General features: G+C 40.0%; 1 protein-coding gene across 2 annotated transcripts in view; it reads left to right on the forward strand.

Annotated features, from left to right (window-relative positions):
• Window positions 1-23,435, forward strand: part of WASHC3 (WASH complex subunit 3) — a 58,669-nt gene that overhangs the window by 31,446 nt on the left and 3,788 nt on the right. For both annotated transcript variants that reach the window (XM_047788175.1, XM_047788174.1), the window contains exon 6: window positions 12,463-12,527. In XM_047788175.1, the coding sequence (XP_047644131.1) occupies window positions 12,463-12,527 (65 nt within the window). The remainder of the gene's footprint in view (window positions 1-12,462; window positions 12,528-23,435) is intronic.

Raw genomic sequence — 23,435 nt, forward strand, 5'->3', positions numbered from 1 at the left:
ACAGCAACGTGGGATCCGAGCCGCGTCTGCAACCTACACCACAGCTCACGGCAACGCCGGATCCTTAACCCACTGAGCAAGGGCAGGGACCGAACCCACAACCTCATGGTTCCTAGTCGGATTCGTTAACCACTGCGCCACAACAGGACTTGAAAACCTTATTTGGCATATGCCTCCCATGTGACTTCCCATGGCCTAGAGAGTTCCAGGATAAGTTCCTCATCACTGGTTGGCAGTGTAGTCAAAAGGTAGAGCTGCTGGTTCACATGCGGTCAAAGCTGTGGAAAGCACTGGTACAGATTTAGTTGTGGTTTAATAACTGAATGCTATTTCTTTTTATTTTCTTAATTCTCTAGGTATACAATATTAATATATGTTTTGTTTCCTTTATGATAGCCTAGGTTTAGTAATCAGTATCAAGGTCAGTTTTTTGTTTTTGTTTTGTCTTTTAACCTAAAAGTTTGGGGGTAGACAGTTTGCTCTGGCATTTTGGCATCACTGTTCGTTGAAGATAAAAGTTGCATGTACAGTGATTGTTTTCCCAAACATATGAATGTGGATGAAGAAAAGATAGAAGTGAATATATTTGCTTGTTTAATTAATCGTGTAGTTTAGCTGACTTCAAAAATCAAAAAGGGAAACTATCTTATCCTTCCCATCAATTAAATGATCAGCCAGTTCCATTTGACAGTAGCTCAAAGAGAGACGCAAAGCTTAGAAGAATGGTAAACTATAAGAGTGGTAACTTCAAGTTGGAATAGGTGGAATTCAGGTGACCACAGTTAACCTCTTTCTTCTACATTCTGTCTTGCATCAGATGCAAGCAGAATTGGATAGAGATTTCCCCTAAGGCAGGAAACCATAATAGCTGCCAGTTGGGAGCCCCTCAGGTAGCAACCTATGCTTTGCCATGGCCTGAGTATCTGGAAAACCTAAAAACAGGTAACTTTTTGTTGTGTCTTTGGAAAAAAGAATTACCAAAATTACTTATTCTCTGCTACAGTCAGTGAAAGGAAACCATGTGTCAAGAATTATTAGGCCAGTTTTCCAGATTAAATTTTTCAGTATTTTGGCTGCCTTTTGAATGCTTCCCAAGGTGCCTTGAAATTGAAAATTAAGGAACTCAGAACCAATCATACTGTGTACACATTTAAGGTTAAGAAGTAGTGCTTTTAGGAGTTCCCGTCGTGGCGCAATGGTTAATGAATCTGACTAGGAACCATGAGGTTGCGGGTTCGGTCCCTGCCCTTGCTCAGTGGGTTAAGGATCCGGCGTTGCCGTGAGCTGTGGTGTAGGTTGCAGACGCGGCTCGGATCCTGAGTTGCTGTGGCTCTGGCTTAGGCCAGGGGCTACAGCTCCGATTCGACCCCTAGCCTGGGAACCTCCATATGCCATGGGAGCGGCCCAAGAAATAGCAACAACAACAACAACAAAAAGACAAAAGACAAAAAAAAAAAGTATTGCTTTTAGGAGTTCCCATTGTGAGGCAGCAGAAACGAATCTGACTAGGAACCAAGAGATTGCGGGTTTGATCCCTGGCCTTGCTCAGTGGGTTAAGGATCCAGCGTTGCTGTGAGCTGTGGTGTGGGTCGCAGATGTGGCTCGGATCTCGCGTTGCTGTGACTGTGCTGTAGGCTGGCAGCTGTAGCTCCCGTTAGACCTCTAGCTGGGGAACCTCCATATGCAGCAGGTGCAGCCCTAAAAAAGAAAAAAAAAAAAAAAAGTACTGCTTTTAAATGATGTATTTGCCCTTTTGTGTATTCCTTGCTATTTTATTTTCTTATATATTTTTGTTAGCAGTAAACAGTAATATTGCTTAATTCAGGTTTTAAATTTCTTGCTTTTCCTGTTTTCTTATTTTCCTTAAAATAGTAGAGGGAACATGTAGTATGCAGACACTACTAAGTTAGATAGTAAGTGGTTAGTAGCTGTTCGGTGATGTTATATGCACCTGCCTTAATGCCTATCTATTCCTCATATATTCTTCACTAATACCACCTTTGCCATAATCATACAGTTCAGAATATTTTGTATATAGGAACTAGTTGTTTAACAATAACTTTATTTATGGTGCTTATAGTCTCTAGACAAAATATGTGTATTTTGAACAGTGAACTTTCAGAGAATTTAGATTTTTTTTTTTTTTTGCTTTACAGGGCTGTACCCATGGCATGTGGAGTTTCCCAGGCTAGGGGTCCAGTCAGAGCTACAGCTGCTGGCCCACACCACAGCCACAACATCAGATCCAAGCCGTGTCTGCAACCTACACCACATTTCACGGCAACACTGGATCCTTAACCCACTGAGCAAGGCCAGGGATTGAACCCACAGCCTCATGGTTCCTAGTTGGATTCCTTTCCGCTGTGCCATGACGGGAACTCTGGGTTTAGAATTCTTTTTTTTTTTTGTCTTTTTTGTTGTTGTTGTTGTTGTTGTTGTTGTTGTTATTTCTTGGGCCGCTCCCGCGGCATATGGAGGTTCCCAGGCTAGGGGTCGAATCGGAGCTGTAGCCACCGGCCTACGCCAGAGCCACAGCAACTCAGGATCCGAGCCGCGTCTGCAACCTACACCACAGCTCACGGCAACGCCGGATCGTTAACCCACTGAGCAAGGGCAGGGACCGAACCCGCAACCTCATGGTTCCTAGTCGGATTCGTTAACCACTGTGCCATGACGGGAACGCCTCATTATCTCCTTTTTGAACTTGGTATCTTTTAGACTGGAGAGGTCTATTTCATTGTTCTTTCAGAATTCTTTTGATCTTTTAATTAGGAGTGGTTCCTCTACTTCTTCATTTTACTTATATTTCTCTAATTCTATGATTTTAGGAGAAATAATTATCTACTTTGGTCTTGAAGGGCTTTTTAAATGTGGGAGCATCCTTGTGTGGCCTGAAGTAGGTCTAGTATTTTTCGTGTGAGGGCTGTTTTCGGTATGTATGCTTGCTGCCTCTTTCCTCGGTGTGTGCTGGCCATTATCCTCTTGATAGGAGATGTGACTGGTGTTAAGGTGACCAGAGTCTGAAATGGATATTGAGTGGCCCCTCCTCTTTGCTTTGTGGTTGTCACTATCCTGTTAGAGTTAGGATATGCTAATGTTGGAGTAGAAGCCCCCAGATCTGTTTCTGAGCTGCCGTGTAGGGATTGGAGCATCCCCACTGGGAGAGGAGCCACTGAGTATTTCTCCACCTGAGCTGTCCACTGGTGAGTGTGCTCTGCAGTTTAACCTGTCACCCATTGTGTGGCCTCACAAAGTACACTGCTGTTGGCACTGGCCTCAGCCCCACCTCAACCACGGGAATGCCCCCAGTCAGCCCTGGTGTCCCTCAAGTGCTGTTATCACAAAGCCATCCGTGCAGATCTCTAGGCACAGATCCACTGAAGTCAGTTACCAGGACTGCTATAGTCATGCAACTGGATCTGCCACTGACGCTGTGGAAACAGCCCAGACCATGGCCCAGCCCAGCCTCTATGCATGTGCCCACAAAGCCCACAGCTGCTAAGGGCAGACCTGTTGTAGCCACAGGAGCACTGGTGTCTATTGAATGTTGCAGTGGCTGTGAGTTGCCAGTGGCAGTGGCATAAATCCATGGATTGCACAGCTGTGCAGAGAGGACTCCGATTTCAGCCCTGCTTCCTAAGTCACATGGTCCCTGGGAATCAACTCTGATTTCAGCCCTGCCTCCACATGTGGGCTACCTGATAGTGCTTGCACACTCCAGGGCTCAAAGAGGTGGCGCCAAGCTAACTGAAAGTGCACCGGGAAAGACACTGCTATGGGAATTCCCTTGTGGTACAGCAGGTTAAGTATCCAGTATTGTTACTGCAGTGGCTCAAGTTGCTTCTATGGCATAGGTTCAGTCCCTGGACCAGGAACTTCCACATGCTTCAGGTGTGGCAAAAAAAAAAACAAAAAGAAAGAAAGAAAAGGAGGCCGCTGTGGCGGACCCCACCTCTCCCTTGCTCTTGTGCCTTAACGATGGGATTTCAGTGCAGAGCCATGCCCATCTGAGCAAGCCAAGAGTGAGGCTGCCATGGTGGGCCCTGTTCCTCTCTTTGCGCACCACTAAACAAGAGTGCTTCACTTCTTTTGTGGGCCTGGGCTTTTTCCACCCACACCCCTATACTCCAGCACCTTCAGACTGTCTCCACGCAGCCAACCCCAGTCCTCTCCTCAGGTCTCTACTCTGAAGCCTGAGTTGTATTACCCAGCCCCTGCACACACCAGCGATGCAAATCTCAGGCTGGGGAGTGCTGGGCGGTGGCACAGACCATCTGTGCAGGTTTGTGTTCTGCAGACCAGTTGCTGTACTCACCATCAAGTCTCTGAAGCCCCCCTTTCTAGCTCAGCTGATCCCCGCCAGTAAGGGGGCTTCCCAGAGTGTGGCAACCTTGCCTGTTTCATTGCTCCCTCCCGGTGGCAAAAGTCCAGTCCTGCTTCATCTTTATTTTTATTTTTTCCTTTCATCCTACTCAGTTATGTAGAGATCTTTCTTGCATTTTTAGATGTCTGAGATCTTTTGCCAGAATTCAGTAGGTATTCTGTGAACATTGTTCCACGTGTAGATGTTCTTTTTTTTTTTTTTGGCTTTTTGCCATTTCTTGGGCTGCTCCTGTGGCATATGGAGGTTCCCAGGCTAGGGGTGTAATTGGAGCTGTAGCCACTGGCCTACCCCACAGCCACAGCAACACAGGATCTGAGCCTCATCTGCAACCTATACCACAGCTCAGGCAACACCAGATCCTTAACCCACTGAGCAAGGCCAGGGATCAAACCTGAAACCTCATGGTTCCTAGTCGGATTTGTTAACCATGGAGCCACGACGGGAACTCATGTAGATGTATTTTTGATGTGTTTGTGGGAAGAGGTGAACGCCACACCCTTTTACTCAGACATCTTGATTAGAGCCCCCCCCCCCCAGTAGATCTTTTCTTTATTGTTTACCTAAGTAGGGAAAAAACTTCATATTTTCCATCTTTCACAGCTGAATTGTGATTCAGGGTCATAAACTGAGAGGAAAACTTGAAAATATAAGGAGGTTTGGTTTTTTTTGTTTGTTTGTTTTTTAAAGAAAATCATTGGAGTTCCTGCTGTGGCTCAGTGGTTAATGAATCTGACTAGCAGCCATGAGGACGCAGGTTCGATCCCTGGCCTTGTTCAGTGGGTTAAGGATCTGGTGTTGCCTGAGCTGTGGTGTAGGGTCGAAGACGAGGCTTGGATCCTGCGTTGCTGTGGCTGTGGAGTAGGCCGGCAGCTACAGCTCCAATTAGACCCTTAGCCTGCGAACCTCCATATGCCGCGGGTTTGGCCCTGAAAAGCAAAAAAAAAAAAAAAGGAGGGAGAGAGAGAAAGTCATTTATTTTGATTAAATTGAATAAGAAGGTTTTTTTCCTCTTCTAAAACTTTAGGAGAATTTCAACATGATTTATAAAGAAATTTAGGATGTAGGAGTTCCTGTCATGGTGCAGCGGAAGCGAATCCACCTAGGAAGCATGAGGTTGCGGGTTCGATCCCTGGCTTCAATCAGTGGGTTAAGGATCCGGCATTGCCGTGAACTGTGATGTAGGTCGCAGACTCGGCTTGCATCTACTGGTGCTGTGGCTGTGGCGTGGGCTGGCAGCTGTAGCTCTGATTAGACCCTTAGCCTAGAACCTCCATGTGCTGTGGGTGTGGCCCTAAAAAAGAAAAAAAAAAAAAAGGAAATTTAGGATCTTGGCTTTCATTATCATAATAACAAATAAATGTAAATATTGGCAGTCGTATAAGCCTCCAACATTTTTGCGATAGAAGAAACTACTATTTAACCATTAGTGTTGCCATCATAATTTCATTAGTGAGGCTTCTTTACACACTTTCTCCAGTGACGCAAATACAGACATGATTTTTTGGAACATCAAACTTATGGCTGCCTTCTCTCTTCTTCATTACTTATGTTGGACAAACTGCCATTATCATTTGCCAAAAATAATCCCACAGTTCAGTAGACTTGAGTTTTGAGGTCTCTCATGTCCTTTTTAGACCACCAGTAGCTTTGTCTCTTGGAGATCAGAAATTGAACACTTCTTTTTGATGTTTAACAAACCAGAGTCTGTTTCTTAACCTCTAAGGAAGAATAAAGCCAAACAAATTTTCTAAGGAACATCACTGGAAACATAGCAGCAAATCCCTTTGTAATGCATCCTTTGGAAACAGGCCAAAGGATTTTTGTATCAAGCTTTATGAGATTCGTATTAGGTGATGATAATAGTAAAGTCTCTAATAGGGTAAGATATTATAGTTATATGTATTTTCCTTTATCTATATTCATATACAGAAATAACTAAAGACTCACCAAATTTTGGTAATGTCTGTATTCTTGTGATGCAACCAGCCACAAGAAATTAAAGGTAAACTATGGAGCATCTAGATTCAGGCTTCTGTTATTCTTATGCTGTAACCAATTCCATGAAGCAAATGTTAAGATAGGAAACTTATCTAATTCTACCACCTTCTCTGTTCCCCAATTCTTTCTTCCCAACTGCCTCCCCATCTCCAACCCCATACACAGTTTCTCTGCTGTATTTTAGGAAACATTTTTTTTTCAATCTTCTCCTTTCTGTTTTCTAGGCTTTATAACTTATTTATATAACCTTTCCAATGATATCCTGTGGATTATGCTAAAGTATAATAAATAAATCACATAGTTGAGTTTGTAGAAAGACCTTATAGCATCAAACCATAGTTAATAAAAACTGAGAGGTCTTTTTAAAGAAGTGTGACCTTAACTGCTCTTTTTCCCATTCTCCTAAACACCTCAGTGTTCTTTTATGAAATGTTTCAAACTCCTAACTTTTCCTATTATACCAAATAGTTGAGCAGCATTTAAATTTTCAAGTAAAATTTTCCAACCTTGTAGTTCAAGTGATCAGCTTTCTCTTCTGCTTTGTAATTTTATTATAAAAATGAGGATTATAGTTAATAATAATCTGTAATTTTATTACAAAGTTATTTTAAAGTACATCTTATGTTAAAATTTTTCTCTCAAGTCTTAGTTCCAGATTGTGTGTGTGTGTGTGTGTGTATATATATTTTTTTTTTTTTCTTTTTAGGGCCATACCCTTGGTATATGGAGGTTCACAGGAGGCTAGGGGTCCAATCAGAGCTACAGCTGCTGGCCTACACACAGCCACAGCAACATGAGATCCGAGCTGCGTCTACCACCTATACCACAGCTCACGGCAACACCAAATCCTTAACCCACTGAGTGAGGCCAGGGATTGAACCCGCAACCTCGTGGTTTCTAGTTGGATTTGTTTCCGCTGAGCCACGATGGGAACTCCCAGATAATGTATTTTTAAAATAGTGCAAGTTTTAATCCTGTGCTTATTTTGTTCCAAATGTAAGAGTATTCACACTGTATGCCCCCAAGCAAGTAACTGCTTTTTCTCCCCTGTCTTTCATTAATCCTTAAACATTGTAAGCCAACCAAACGTTCAAAGTTTTATCTTCCACTTTCTTTGTCTTCCAAACCTACCATATTTCACTTTTCAGAATACCTTAAAGATTGCCCCATGGAATAGTATTGCTTTCAGGGGTATGTTTTTGTTTGTTTGTTTGTATGGTCTTTTTAGGGACACACCCATGGCATATAGAAGTTCCCAGGCTAGGGGTCAAATCAGAGCTGCAGCTGCCATCCTACACCACAGCCACAGCAACACAGGATCTGAGCCACATCTGTGACCCACACCACAGCTCACAGCAATGCCAGATTCTTAACTCACTGATCGAGGCCATGGATAGAACCTGTGTCCTCATGGATACCAGTCAGGTTTGTTGGAAACTCAAGGAGTATGGTTTTGAAGAGAATTCCATGATGGTGGTATTTATTTTCATCCATACAGTTTTTAGGATGCATTTAAGTGTCCATTTTTATTAGAGCCTGAATAGATTATATTTTACTAATTTAAAATATAAAACAATGCAGTTGTGAAGATGAATGTATAGATGGGTCTGTAATGACCGCCTTGCCTCTTTCAGAAGAGTCTTCCTGGTAACTTGAATTTGAAAGAAAACCTTTGCTTTCCCAACGTCCTTTAACCTAGCAAGCTGTAGAGAACTTGGACTTTTCTCCTCCATGGCCAAAATAAGAAATTGTGCTTATAGAAGGCATTTTATGACTCTACATCTGTCTTTTCTAGGCATTTTTTAAAGTAAGGATTAAATTTTTAATATATTTTCTGATTTTAAAAGTGAGAATTGTGGAGTTCCCATTGTGGCGCAGCGGCAACGAATCTGACTAGGAACCATGAGTTTGCAGGTTCCATCTCTGGCCTTGCTCGGCAGGTCAAGGACCCTGTGTTACTGTGAGCTGTGGTGTAGGTCACAGACGCAGCTTGGATCTGGCATTGCTGTGGCTGTGGTGTAGGCCAGCGGCTACAGCTCCAATTAGACCCCTAGCCTGGGGACTTTCATATGCCGAGGGTGCAGCCCTAAAAAGGCAAAAAAAAAAAATGAGGATTGTAGTTAATAACAATCTGAACTTAATTTAGCAAGGTCTGTAACTTTTCCGAGAGAGATGCTCATTAACTTTGAAGGCTCTGCATATTGAATCTTGCATTTGATTGTCATTTTTACATATACTTGTCTGGATCTCAATGCAGATTTATTAAATGAAATATAAGATAAAATCAGCATTTTGGAGGCAAATATCTGGCCAAGTGTATTTTCTTAAAAAATATTTTTGAGATAAGCTTATGTATGATACATAATTTGAAGATATATTTCTAAGTCTTTGTGTTTTTTTCCTTTTACATAAATGCCTATCCCCTCTTCAAAACTCAGCTCAGTGAATTCTTTGCTAGTTCGTCACTCAGTCTGCTTTTCCTCAGGTCTAACCTCACAGGCCTCTTAACCAGTTTTATGACTGTATTGTCATCATCTGTTTAACACATCTATTAAACTTGTATTCTCTGAGAGTAGGAGCTGGTTGTGTCTATTTTCTCAGCATAAAGCACTGTGCTGCAATTGTGATGTTAAACATTGAGGTGTGGTATTGTGATATCAAAATTGTACCACTAACCCTGTAAGACCCCTGAGATCAGAAAACACATAAGGGACAAGTGCAAAAGAAGTCAGGGGAAACTTAGCTGGGTTAGTGCCCGGAAATTTCAGGGTAGGCCTCCAAGAAATTGGACTGGAGCATCAGAGCTCCTGAAGGGCTTCTGCCTGTACCTTAAATTCAGAACTGAATGTCACAACTGGCAGGTGACAAGGGAGGGCCAAAGAGAAGAGTATGTAACTGCATGGAGAAGTGATTGAGCTTTTTCCTACATGGACCCTGGCTCAGCTTACTCTTTTTGCCACATGGGATGAAGAGACATGAGGGAGAGGGTTCCAACCATGTGTATGGTCTTTTAAAGCACCTTGACCCCACTTACTGTTGATGTAATCAAGGTCCTTAAATTTAACACATCACATTAGTGTTTCTTCACCTCTTGGGGTGGTGTGAGGAGGAGGAGGAGTTGACAAAGAGACTTGATTGCATCTTCTCCCCTTAGAGCTTTATAAGTCAGCTCTCAAGAAGTGTTTATTTATACGTCAAATCAGCCCCCTTTCCAAGTAAAATTATATTTATTTCTGACATATCTTATTCTTACTGTTTTGATATTCTTACCCTGAACTTTAAAATTCACATATTCTCAATGTTTTGTGATTTATACACTTCTAGAATTATCATGACATAGTGTTTGTATTGGTATAGAGAAGATATATAATATAATCCCAGAAGAGTTCTTGAATTCTCTTTGACCTTAGTGCATAATGTGTCCAAATGAAATTGGACCATTTGCTTATGAAAAGAACATTAACACAGCTCTACTTAAGAGTAGAAAGCTCTGAAATCTTTATTTGAAAGACATTTATTCATATTGTTAAGTATTCATGGCACTGTCCCAGCCAAGGCCTTAATCATTTGACTTATCAATGTTTTCTTTCTTTCGGTGATATAAGAAGAGTGAGAATATGATATCTGGCTTTTATCCAGCAGAATTAGTAATGGATAGGCTCAAATGATTTAATTTGGGCTTTGTGGTATTGGATAGTACTGATTCCATTAAGTCAGTTAAAATATATACCTTATTAGATTATTCACGTGCTATGCACATACTAATATGAAAGCAATATGAGTTATTTTAAATAGTGATCCATCTAAAAGGAGGCTTTTTTCCAGCTTCTATTTTTAAAATTTTTTTCCAGTTTTATTGAGAAATAATTGACATACATCACTGTATAAGATTAAGTTGTATAGCATGATGGTTTGATTTACATATATTGTGAAATGACTACCACAGTGGGTTTACTTAACATCCATCATTTCATACAGGTACAATAAAAAGAAAGTAAAACAATTTACCTTGTGATGAGAACTCTTAGGATCTACTCTCTTAACTTTCCCATACGTCATACAGCAGTGTTACCTATAGTCGTCATGCTGCGTGTTACATCCCTGGTACTTACTTACCGTATAACTTCAAGTTTGTACCCTCTTCCTTCAAGTCCTCCTTCCTCTATCCTCTATCTCTGGTAACCACAAGTATGATGTCTTTTTCAGTGAGTTTGGGATTTTTTGTTTTGTTTTGTTTTGTTTTTAGATGCCACATATAGGTGAGATACAGTATTTTTCCTTCTCTGTCTGACTTATTTCAACCCAGTATAATGCCTCTAAGATCTATCTGCGTTGTTGCAAATGGTAGGATATTCCTGTTTTATGGCTGAATAATATTCCCATTGTGTATATACACTCTTTATCCATTCATTCATCAGTCGACACTTAGATTGTTTCCATGTCTTGGCTATTGTAAATAATGCTGCTATGAACATGGGGGTACAGATATCTTTTTGAGTTAGTTTTTTGGGGTTTGGGGGGAAGATTCTCAGAACTGGAACTGCTAGATCATATGGTAGTTCTATTTTTAATTTTTTAAGAAACTCTGTAGTCTTTTCCAAAATGGCTGTACCAGCTTACATTCTAACAAACAGTGCACAAGTGTTTCCTTTTCTCCACATCCACACCAACATTTGCTATCTCTTATTTTTTGTTTGTTTTGGGGTTTTTTTGGCCATGCTCACAGCATATGGCAGTTGCTGGGCCAGGGATTGAACCTAAGCCACAGCAGCAACCTGAGCTGCTGCAGTGACAACACCGGATCCCTAACCCACTGCACCACAAGAGAACTCCTATCTCTTGTTTTCTTGATCGTGGCCATTCTAACAGCCATGAGCTGACATCTCATTGTGCTTTTAATTTTCATTTCCCCAATGACTAGTGATGTTGAGAAGTTTTAGATGTATCTGGTGACCATTCACATGTCTTCTTTGGAAAAATGTCTATTCAGATTCTTTGCCCATCTTTTTTGCTCTGGAGATATATGTTTTTTATATTTTGGATATTAACCTCTTATCAGATATATGATTTGCAAATATTTTTTCCCATTTCATAGGTTGTCTTTTCCAATTTCATAGGTTTTCACTTCGTTGATAGTATCTTTTGCTATGCATCTTTTTAGTTTATTTATTTATTTATTTATTTATTTATTTTTTGTCTTTTGTCTTTTTTGTTGTTGTTGTTGTTGTTGTTGCTATTTCTCGGGCCGCTCCCGCGGCATATGGAGGTTCCCAGGCTAGGGGTCGAATCGGAGCTGCAGCCACCAGCCTACGCCAGAGCCACAGCAACGCGGGATCCGAGCCGCGTCTGCAACCTACACCACAGCTCATGGCAACGCTGGATCGTTAACCCACTGAGCAAGGGCAGGGACCGAACCCGCAACCTCATGGTTCCTAGTCGGATTCGTTAACCACTGCGCCACGACGGGAACTCCAGTTTATTTATTTTTTTATTCATTTATTTTTAGGGCTGCACCCACAGCATATGGGGGTTCCCAGGCCAGGGGTCGAATTGGAGCTGTAGCCATGGGCCACAGCCACAGCCACAGCAACGTGGGAGCCAAGCCCTGTCTGCGACCTACACCCACAGCTCAGAGCAATGCCAAATTCGTAACCCACTGAGTGAGGCCAAGGATCAAACCCACAACCTTGTGGTTCCTGGTTGGATTCGTTTCCACTGCACCACAGTGGGAACTCCCACATCTTTTTAGTGTGGTGTCTCACTATTTTGTCACTTGTGCTTTAGGTAATGATTTCTACAATATCATTATGAGACCCATGTCAAGGAGTTTTCTTTCTAGGTTTCATGGTTATGAGTAGTATAAAATGAGGGTCAAGTTTTATTTTACATGTGAATATCCAGTTTTTCCCAGTATGATTTATTGAAGAGACTGTTTTCTCCATTGAGTATTCTTGGCTCCCTTGTCAAATATTGGTTGCTTGGGATTATATCTGGGCTCTGGATTCTGTTCCATTGGTCTCTTCGTTTTTATTAAGGAGGTATATTTAATAATTGAATTATCATCTTGTGTTCTTTCTTAGGGTGTTCCAGTGATGGCAATAAGAAACAAAATGATTTCAGAGGGACTAGACCCAGATCTTCTTGAGTAAGTATTCTTTTTTTTTTTTTTTTGGTTTTTAGGGCTGCACCCATGGCACCCGGGCTAGGGATCCAGTTGGAGCTACAGCTGCCAGCCACAGCCATAGCAATGACAGATCCTTAATCCACTAAGAGAGGCCAGGGATTGAACCTGCAACCTCATGGTTCCTAGTCGGATTTGTTTCTGCTGTACCACGATGGGAACTCCAAGTATTCTTCTAATATAATGATATTACTGCCAAGATACTGAATCTATCAGTCATAATAGTAAAAAATAGTTCAAACTCTGTCTATATTTTTCCTATACAAGGTTTTGTGATTAAAGAAGCTACTTTCATAAATAGTGCCTCTACTGTTTCAAAAATGATCTGTGTTGTGCTACTAAAACCAGCCTTAAAACATTTAGAAGCAGTTTCAGTGAGGATTAATGGTGGATCTATATATGCAAAACAGATGTAATTTGATGACAGTTTTATCGCACAGTAGTACTGTCCGCAAGAAGCAGTGTTCTTTTTCTTTCCATGCTACTGTTTTCCTCCCTTCCTCCCTCTACCTGATTTTCACTTAAGACCTTGATGTATGGGAAATTTACTCTACCATGATCTAAGTTGAGCCAGATGTGGAAGTAAATAGGGAAACTCTAAGTCTACATTAATGTTTATTGTGAAACTAGATATTGTTTTGTGTGATTTATAAATTTTTTTGAGAAATGCTGAAAATTTGTGGCTTAGAAATTTGACAGTAATTTATTCCATCCAGGCAAATCTAGCTACATAGCTCATCTTGGATAAAGTATATCTTAATGGATTATTCAGAGCTAGTCTGTTTTGTAAGTATCTGGACACTTGTAAAGAGTCTTTCCAGTTTTGGAGTTTTAGTTCACCCCAGTGTGTTTAGCTATGTTAGCTATCCAGGCATTCATACTGTACCAGCAGTATACTTTGGAATTTTTCTTGACTCTTAGCCCTTCAAGAAAATGTGTGCATTTTTCTCATACATACAATCTTTTTCTCATATTTTATCTTTCAAAATATTAAACAAGAATTTTTTAAAAGCCTGCAGAATAAATTTCCCATATTTATCTCCATTTAGTGTATATTAAAGTAGCAAATAGTTCAAGTACAATGGTTTGGATTGGTAATTTAAAGCATCTCTAGGATATTTGGCATTTGTTCTGGAAATTGTTTCTGACACACTTTTAAAGCATATGGATTGTGACATATACTTTAATGTAAATTGAACATATGGGTCCAATCCATTTTGGTAGTCACTGGAATATATGTTATAAATATATTTTTGGTACTCACTGGAATAAATGTTATAAATATATAACATTGACCATGACCTCTTTTTTGCTTTTAGAAATACAGTAGACCTTCTATACTAACAGAGAGCTAAAATGACCTTCAAAATGATGATTTTTCTCTCTATAGAAAATGTAATAAATGGAAAACTAGCAGCCCTGTAAGCATCAACACATGCTGGATATCTAATCTCTTTACCACCTACTGGCTTAATTTCATACCCTGCCCAGCCTAAACCTACTTCATAACCCTTTACTTCAACCAGCTACACACACTAGCAACTTGAAAGTCACCCTTGATTCTGGCCTCCTCCCTACCCCTTACCATGTGAGTCACTATGATTTTCTCATTTTTAATATCTCTCAAATCTGACCGCATGCCTCCATGCCATTACTGTTTAGTTCAAGCTCTCATCATTTCTCACCTGAATTATTACAATAGCTCCTGATTGGTTTTCCTATTCTCTTTCAATCTGTCACTAAAAACTTAATGCATCTGTTCATACAGTTTGTCTGTTCACACATACAAATCTTTCTGTGTCTCTCCACTGCCTTTAGCATATAGTCTAACATCTTAGAATTGCAAATAAATGCTTTTATCTTTAGGACTCTAGCTTCATTTCTTGCCACTCATTCATACATTCCTGTCTCCTGCAGCTGTAGCAAACTATTTGTAGTTCTCTGAATGTATCATTTTCCCAGTGTCTTTATTTTTTTGTGGGTTTTTTGTTTGTTTGCTTGTTTGTTTGTCTTTTTTTTTTTTTGTCTTTGCCATTTTCTTGGGCCGCTCTCGCGGCATATGGAGGTTCCCATGCTAGGGGTTGAATTGGAGCTGTAGCCACCAGCCCATGCCAGAGCCACAGCAACATGGGATCCAAGCCGCATCTGCAACCTACACCACAGCTCATGTGCAACGCCGGATCGTTAACCCAATGAGCAAGGGCAAGGATCGAACCCGCAACCTCATGGTTCCTAGTCGGATTCGTTAACCACTGCGCCACGACGGGAACTCCTGTTTGTTTGTCTTTTTTGGTCTTTTTTGTCTTTTTGTCTTTTAGGGCCACACCCGCGGCATATGGAAGTTCCCAGGCTAGGGATCCATTTGGAGCTGTAGCCGCCGGCCTACACCAGAGTCATAGCAACAGGGATCTGAGACATGTCTGTGACCTACACCACAGCTCACGACAACACCAGATCCTTAACCCACTGAGTGAGGCCAGGGATCGAACCAGAGTCTTCATGGATGCTAGTCAGGTTCATTAACCACTGAGCCATGACAGGAACTCCATTTTCCTGGTGTCTTTGAGCTTTTGTTTTCCTCCCCATGGAACTTCCTTCCCTCTTATTGGCCAGACTAATTTGAAATTCTTTAAGAGTCCATTTAGGTATTACCACCTTAAGAAGTCCATGGCTGACTACCAAAGGGAGAACCCCCAGGGCTGCCAGTACTTCCTTGATATACCTCACTTAGCAAGTTTGAAGGCATGTCATTGTCTGTAAATGTTGAGAAACATTCAATTGCAAGGTGGTGCCAAGTTTTAGGGTAGAATTCCAGTAACAGTTAACATTGTCTTACAGAAAAGCTATTCTTCAACCACAGCCTGGAGCCTGAATTCTGCCCCATTACCTCATGAGTACATGCCATTGGTCACAAGGGACGCTGGTTGGAGTAGGGTGACTCGCTATAACCTATCAGCACTACTACTAGAAAACCCGCTCCAACTACATTTAGCTAGACATGATAAGTGGAATCAACCTCCTTGTTAAAGAGGAATTCTCATGCTCTGAAAATTATGTTTACATAAAAGTTAAGGAACCTCATTTTGGAAGAAATGTCTAAGATGATTAAGAAGAAGAAAATGTGCCATTCAAGGAAAGAGTGTACTTTTATTTAGAACCTTGGGTTCATATTAAGCCTCACCCAAGAACTAAAGATTGTCCTTTTTTCTTTTAAAGTGTAAACATGTACTTTTTTTTTCTTAGCCTTAGTAGTAAGATAGACTCATACGACTATAAGAGGAAATAGCCTAGATCTGTTTATGCTGAGCAAAGAGCAAAATTGAGGTAATATAGAAATAAATACTGATCAGAAAATACATTGTTATTCAATTGGCTTATGTATACAACAGTTTGGAAGCCAAGAGTATGTAATTTAAAATTTTTTTTTTATTTTTTGCAATTATAGCTGGTTTACAGTGTTCTGTCAGTTTTCTACTGTACAGCATGGTAACCCAGTCACACATACGCATATACATATTCCTTTTTCTCACATTATCATGCTCCATCATAAGTGACTAGATATATTTCCCAGTGCTGTACAGCAGGATCTTATTGCTTATCTACCCCGAAGGCAACATTCTGCATCTATTTGCCCCAAATTCCCAGTCCATCCCCCTCTCTACCCCTCCCCCTTGGCAACCACAAGTCTCTTCTCCATGTCCATACTTTTCTTTTCTGTGGAAAGGTTCATTTGTGCTGTATATTAGATGCCAGATATAAGTGATATGGTATTTATCTTTCTCTTTCTGACTTAACTTCGCTCAGGATGAAAGTCTCTGGTTCCACCCATGTTGGTACAGATGGCATTATTTTGTTCTTTTTTATGGCTGAATAGTACTTTATTGTGTATATATACGACATCTTCTGAATCCATTCATCTATCGATGGACATTTAGGTTATTTCCATGACTTGGCTATTGTTAATAGTGCTGCAATGAACATGCGGGTGCATGTGTCTTTTTCAAGGAAAGTTTTGTCCAGATATATGCCCAAGAGTGAAATTGCTGGGTCATATGGTAGTTCTATGTATAGATTTCTAAGATACCTCCATACTGTTTTCCATAGTGGTTGTACCAGCTTACATTCCCACCAACAGTGCAGGAGGGTTCCCTTTTCTCCACACCCTCTCCAGCATTTGTTATTTGTGGATTTATTAATGATGGCCATTCTGACAGGTGTGAGGTGGTATCTCATGGTAGTTTTGATTTGTATTTCTCTAATAATCATTGATGTCGAGCATTTTTTCATGTGCTTACTGGCCCTCTGTATATTTTCTTTGGAGAACAGTCTATTCAGGTCTTTTGCCCATTTTTCAATTGGGTTGTTGGCTTTTTTGCTGTTAAGCTGTATTAAGTTGTTTGTATATTTTAGAGATTAGGCCCTTGTCAATTGCGTCATTTGAAACTATTTTCTCCCATTCTGAAAGTTGTCTTTTTTTTTTTTAATGGTTTCCTTTGCTATGCAATAGCTTGTCCATTTGATTAGGTCCTACTGGTTTATTTTCGCTTTTATTTCCCTTGTCTTGGGAGACTGACCTGAGAAAACATTTGTAAGGCTGATGTCAGAGAATGTTTTGCCTATGTTCTCTTCTAAGAGTTTGATGGTGTCTTATCTTACGTTTAAGTCTTCAAGTCATTTTGAGTTTATTTTTGTGCATGGTGTGAAGGTGTGAAGAGTATGTAATTTTAAACCAAAATGGTTTACATGATAAGAGAGAAGAGAGCCTGACTATTTTCCTAGAAAAATCACTATCACTGAATTTTATGAAGTCCATAAAACTGAAGAAAATGCCTGATAATTACCAAATAAATAGTATTTATCTGCTACTTCTGAGTGATTATTTAATACCCTTAAAAAATCCAAGTTTTTGAAAATAATAGTGGTGCTTACATAACCAAGAATTACTTCTTTTAGCTTGTAAAAATTAGTATAAAAAAAAAAAAGCCAAAAAGTAAAAAGGTATGTGAAAGAATACTATTGTTACCATCATACTCAAAAGAGTCTAAGGGGAAAGAAAATGGGCAATGTTAAGGTTAATCTGTTTTAGTTTTGTGTTCAGAAATATAGAATATTGCCTTATAAATTATTTCAGTCAATGCTTAGATTTTCTTACCAGGAAAAGAAAAGTTTCTCCCTTTCCTCTTCTCTGCTTTAGTTTGTGTCCCATAACTAAGGTCACTAATATTACCTCATAATTACTACTTTTAGCCTCTGGACCTGTCTAGCAAGAGATGAAATTCATGCTGGTTAAGGCTCAGGCTAAGGCAGATTTTAGAAATGGTTTATTTGCTGGGGTCCAGATTCTGCCCTGCCACTTTCTAGCCATATGACCCTGGACCGATTGTCTCATCTCTGCGTGCATCAGTTTCCTTGTCAGTAAATGGGAGATAGAGGGGTTCACCCTTTAAGAGTTGTTCAGACTAAGTAAGAGAATGATGTAAGCACTTAGCACAGCTCTGGACAAGCAGTAAATGTTCAATAAATGTTAGTTGTGATTTATGAATGTTTTAATGGAAGAATATGTAGCAAGTTCTAAACAGTTGGATCTACCATGCTTTTGGATCACAACTTGTTTATAGTCCTGTAGTTGCCTGTATACCATTGTGTTTTCAACAAAGACATAGTTAACATACACAGAGTAATTGTCCTTTTGAATTTTCCCAGACTGAAAAAAAATCTGTATTTTAAATTTTGTAGTGAAGAAGAGATTCCTGAAATTGAAATTTGACTGGTCATACTCTTTTGTGTATGTGTGTGTGTGTGTTTATTTTCCCTTTGGTGTTCACTGAGCATGTGGTAACACTCTTAAGATTAATAGGAGGGTGCAGATGGAAACTGATTGGGCTAAAGAAGGCAAGTTACTTTGCAGGCTTTAAACAGAACCAGTTCAGTTGGCCTTTGTCCTGGACATATCTATTGAAAAGACATTTATACCCTCCTCCCAGACTGTGGAATGACCATGATTATGGTTGCCAGAAATAAAAGTAACCACCTCAGCCTACTTATCACTGAGGCAAGAGGAGATTTATTAGCATTAGCCGAAAGAAAAGCAAGAAAACTTTAATTATATTCAAGTCACGTCTGATAGATTTTCCTGCCTTCTAAGGGAATTCCTTATCTGCCAGTGATCTTTGTCCACCCCTAGCTACAGAACAATATAATGGATTAAAGGTTGGGTTTTGGCTGGTTGAGAATAGAATTGATCTCAATTCCTCAACCGGACCATTCCAAAAATAGGTTTTTTACTTGTTCCATATTTTTGGTTCTTGCTGAGCTAGGATTCCACTCAGCATAATTACCAGTTCCCAACCACTAGCTGGCAGACTGACTAGAGAGTATAGGACAGGAAAAATCAGTGTCAAAAAATTGAGATTAGTCACTCTTGAAGCCCTCGATGTCAAGAGTAAGAGATAGTAAAAATATCAAAGAGGATGGGTTACAAGCATTTGTGGGAGTTCCCTGGTGGCCTAACAGTTAAAGATCTTTCATTGTCACTGCTGTGGCCCCGGTCAGTGCTCTGGCACAAGTTGGATCTTGGGCACAGCCAAAAAAAAGGCAGTTATGGTCTGTCAGTGTCTAGCAGGCAAGAGATAAAGAGCTGCTGGGAAGTAAAGAACCCTAAGATAAACAGCAGAAACCTCTTTTAACTAGGGCGGCTGGCTTTTTCTTTATGATATTAGACATTAATTGTTTTTTTGCCTGTGGGAATCTGCTTACCACAACAGGATGTACCTGTCTTGAAGTCCATTCAAAATAGAAAAGACCAGGAGTTCCCGTCGTGGCGCAGTGGTTAATGAATCCAACTAGAAACCATGAGGTTGCAGATTCGATCCCTGGCCTTGCTTAGTGGGTTAAGGATCCGTTGTTGCCGTGAGCTGTGGTGTAGGTCATAGATGCGGCTCAGATCCCGCGTTGCTGTGGCTTTGGTGTAGGCCGGTGGCTGCGGCTCTGATTAGAGCCCTAGCCTTGGAACCTCCATATGCCGCGGGAGCGGCCCAAGAAATGGCAAAAAGACAAAAAAAAAAAAAAGACCAAAGAATGTATATTTTGAATAAATATAATGCTGAAATAAGTCTTTCTGTTCACTGTAATAGCAAAGTCAAACTTGTGTGTGTGTTTTTAACTCACCCAGGTGTCTTTATTTAGCCAATGCAATCCCACTTCAGGAATTTAGTGTTTTGCCCCTTCCTTCAGGCCACTTATTGCCTTTGCACAGAGCTCTGAGAAAAACACTAATTGGCAAGTGTCATGTGACATTATAACTTTACGTGTGCCATAGTTTATATTGAAAAGTGACTTGAATGATAACTATTGCACTCTCTCCCACTACTCAGCAGTATTTTTATTAACAGTGTTTTTTGGCACTTAATCTGCTTGAGATTCAACTGTTAAATTTAAATAAAGTGAAAAAATGTCTTTATTTATCTATGTAAATAAATGTTTTTCCAAAGAATGTTTATAATGTTTGGTGTCCTAAAAAGTAGCTGTGGTTTTAAAAAACAAATACAGATATCTCTTTAATGAAAACAAATTAAACCAATGATATTTGTATTTTAGGACCCATTTCATGTTCAGAATCACAGAAACTAACTCAAACTAGCTTAAGCACAAAGGGACGTTATTGACTCACACATCTATGAAGTCTAAGTAGGACAGAATCAGGGATGCAGAAGCATGAGTGCTGGCTGGCTGGTCTTGTCCCTCATCTGGCACTTCATTCCTCCTTTACTCCTTGGCATAATAATCCACTTGTCTTCTGCTTCTGATGAGCTTCCTCCTTGAAAATAAGGAATCAACAAATAATATTTGCATTATATTTTATATGACTTTAATATTGCTAGTTTGACCAACCAAACAGAAAGAGAGCCCCTTCTCCATAGTCCATAGCTCATTTCTAGGGAAACATTCTGCTTGTCCCTGCCTGGGTTATGTACACTATCTTGAATTGATCTCTTTTCAGGGCAAGAGATTCTTATGACCTGCCTAGGCCTGGATTATGTGATTGAAACAAGGAAGGGTATAAGGAGGGGATGAGGGCAGTAGGAATCGTGGTTGATAGTCTTATTTGATTTACATAAATGGGAGAAAGGTGTCAGAAATAAATATGCACATGACATCTGGTATCCTAAAAAGTGCTGGTTTGTGTATGGTTTATTCTTCTATCCTTTCTAAATTTTGGTTCAGTTTTAGTTGACATCAACTTAGTAACTTCTTTGAAAATACTTCTTTTTAAAGAAGTTAGAAAAGAGTTTAAAAAGTTTTGCTTTCACTAAGACTTTTATTGATAGTCTTGAATATGTAAAATACAAATTATTCAAGTTATGTAAGTGTGCTTATTAAAATATACCTGCCAACCTAGTGTTTTTTATTTATTTATTTATTTGTCTTTTTTTCCTTTTCTAGGGCCACTTGCTCCCACAGCATATGGAGTTCCCAGGCTAGGGGTCGGGTCGAATCAGAGCTGTAGCCGTCAGCCTACACCAGAGCCACAGCAACGCGGGATCCGAGCTGCGTCTGCGACCTACACCACAGCTCAGGGCGACGCCAGATCCTTAACCCACTGAGCAAGGCCAGGGATCGAACCCGCAACCTCATGGTTCCTAGTCGGATTCGTTAACCACTGCGCCACGACGGGAACTCCTAGTGTTTTTTATTATAACCACTACAGATTGAGATTTTTTAAAAAGACAGGATAAATCATGAATATACTTATGACTTTACATGTTTTTCTGCATTTTGCTGATGTACATCTTTTTTAGTGATTTACTTGTATGTTTAAAATACTGAGAGTAGGAGTTCCTGCTGTAGCACAGCAGGTTATTGTATCCCGTTGTCTCTGTGGCAACTTCAGTTGCTGCTGAGGTGCAGCTTCCATCCCCAGCCTGGCACAGTGGGTTAAGGATCTAGCACTGCTGCAGCTGTGGCATACGTCGCAGCAGTGGCTCGGAATTGGTCCCTGCACCAAGAACTTCCATATACCGTGGGTGCAGCCAAAGTAGCAACCTTTTAAAACATATCTTTAAAACTTCTTTCCATGAAAAAAACTTAAAAGGTTCATATGTATGCAATTAAACAATTCTGATCATAATATAAAAAGCCAAATTTCTGTTCCCCCTAAGAATGTAAATATCCAGTCTGCAAATGATGATATTGTTCTGAGTTTTATTATTACATTGACTTTTTGTAAAGCTTTGTAACTTATAAAATGCTTTCATCTATATTGCCTCATTTAATTCTCATGATTTTTTTGAACTTTTTCCTTTTTTCTATACCAGAAGAACTCTAGTTGTATAGCTTTTGTTTTCCTAGCAATTCTAAATCAGAGTACCTTTAAATTTATTTTAAAATGAGTGGGCCTAGAGTTTCCATCGTGGCTCAGCTCCAATTCGACCCGTAGCCTGGGAACTTCCATATGCCATGGGTGTGGCTCAAATAAAATAAAATAAAATAAAACAAATGGGGCAAACGAAAAAAGTGTTGATGGGAATATGAAGAAGTTGGAACCCTTGTGCACTGTGAGTGGGAATGTAAAATAATGTAACTGTTATGGAAAACAGTATGGCATTTCCTAAAAAAACTAAGCATATCATTACCATATGATCCAGCAATCCCACTTCTGGGTATATAATCAAAAGAAGTGAAAGCAGGGACTCAAATAGATATCTGTACACCCATGTTCATAGCAGCATTATTGACAATAGTTCAAAGATAGAAACACCCCAATACCTATCAAGAAGTGAATGGATAAACCAAATGACAAGCTTTTGCACAGCAAAGGATACCAAAAAGACAACTTACAGAATGGGAGAAAATAGTTTCAAATGATGCAACTGACAAGGGCCTAATCTCTAAAATATACAAACAACTTATACAATTCAACGGCAAAAAAGCCAACAACCCAATTGAAAAATGGGCAAAAGACCTGAATAGACATTTCTCCAAGGAAGATATACAGGTGGCCAACAAGCACTTGAAACAATGCTCGACATCGCTGATTATTAGAGAAATGCAAATCAAAACTGCCATGAGATACCACCTCACACCCATCAGAATGGCCATCATTAAGAAGTCCACAAATAACAAATGCTGGAGAAGTTGTGGAGAAAAGGGAACCCTCCTGCACTGTTGGTGGGAATGTAAGCTGGTACAGCCACTATGGAAAACAGTAGGGAGACACCTTAGAAATCTATACATAGAACTACCATATGACCTGGCAATCCCACTCCTGGGCATATAACTGGACAAAACTCTCCTTAAAAGAGACACATGCACCCACATGTTCATTGCAGCACTATTCATAATAGCCAAGACATGGAAACAACCCAGATGTCCAGTGATAGATGATTGGATCAGGAAGATGTATGTATACACAATGGAATACTACTCAGCCATAAAAAAGAATAAAATAATGCCATTTGTAGCAACATGGATGGAACTAGAGACTCTCATCCTGAGTGAAGTAAGTCAGAAAGAGAAAGACAAATACCATATGATATCACTTATATCTGGCATCTAATATATGGCACAAAGGAACCTTTCCACAGAAAAGAAAATGATGGACTTGGAGAATAGACTTGTGGTTGCCAAGGGCGAAGGGGAGGGAGTGGGAGAGACTGGGAGCTTGAGGCAAATAGATGCAGAATGTTGCCTTTGGGATAGATAAGCAATGGGATCCTGCTGTGTAGCACTGGGAACTCAGTCTAGTCACTTATGATGGAACATTTAATGTGAGAGAAAAGAATGTATACATGTAAGTGTACCTGGGTCACCATGCTGTACAGTAGAAAAAAATGTATATATAAATGATAAAAAATAATAATCGGAAGGTATAAG

Source organism: Phacochoerus africanus, chromosome 7 (genome assembly GCF_016906955.1).
Source record: "Phacochoerus africanus isolate WHEZ1 chromosome 7, ROS_Pafr_v1, whole genome shotgun sequence".
NCBI classification, from domain to species: domain Eukaryota; kingdom Metazoa; phylum Chordata; class Mammalia; order Artiodactyla; family Suidae; genus Phacochoerus; species Phacochoerus africanus.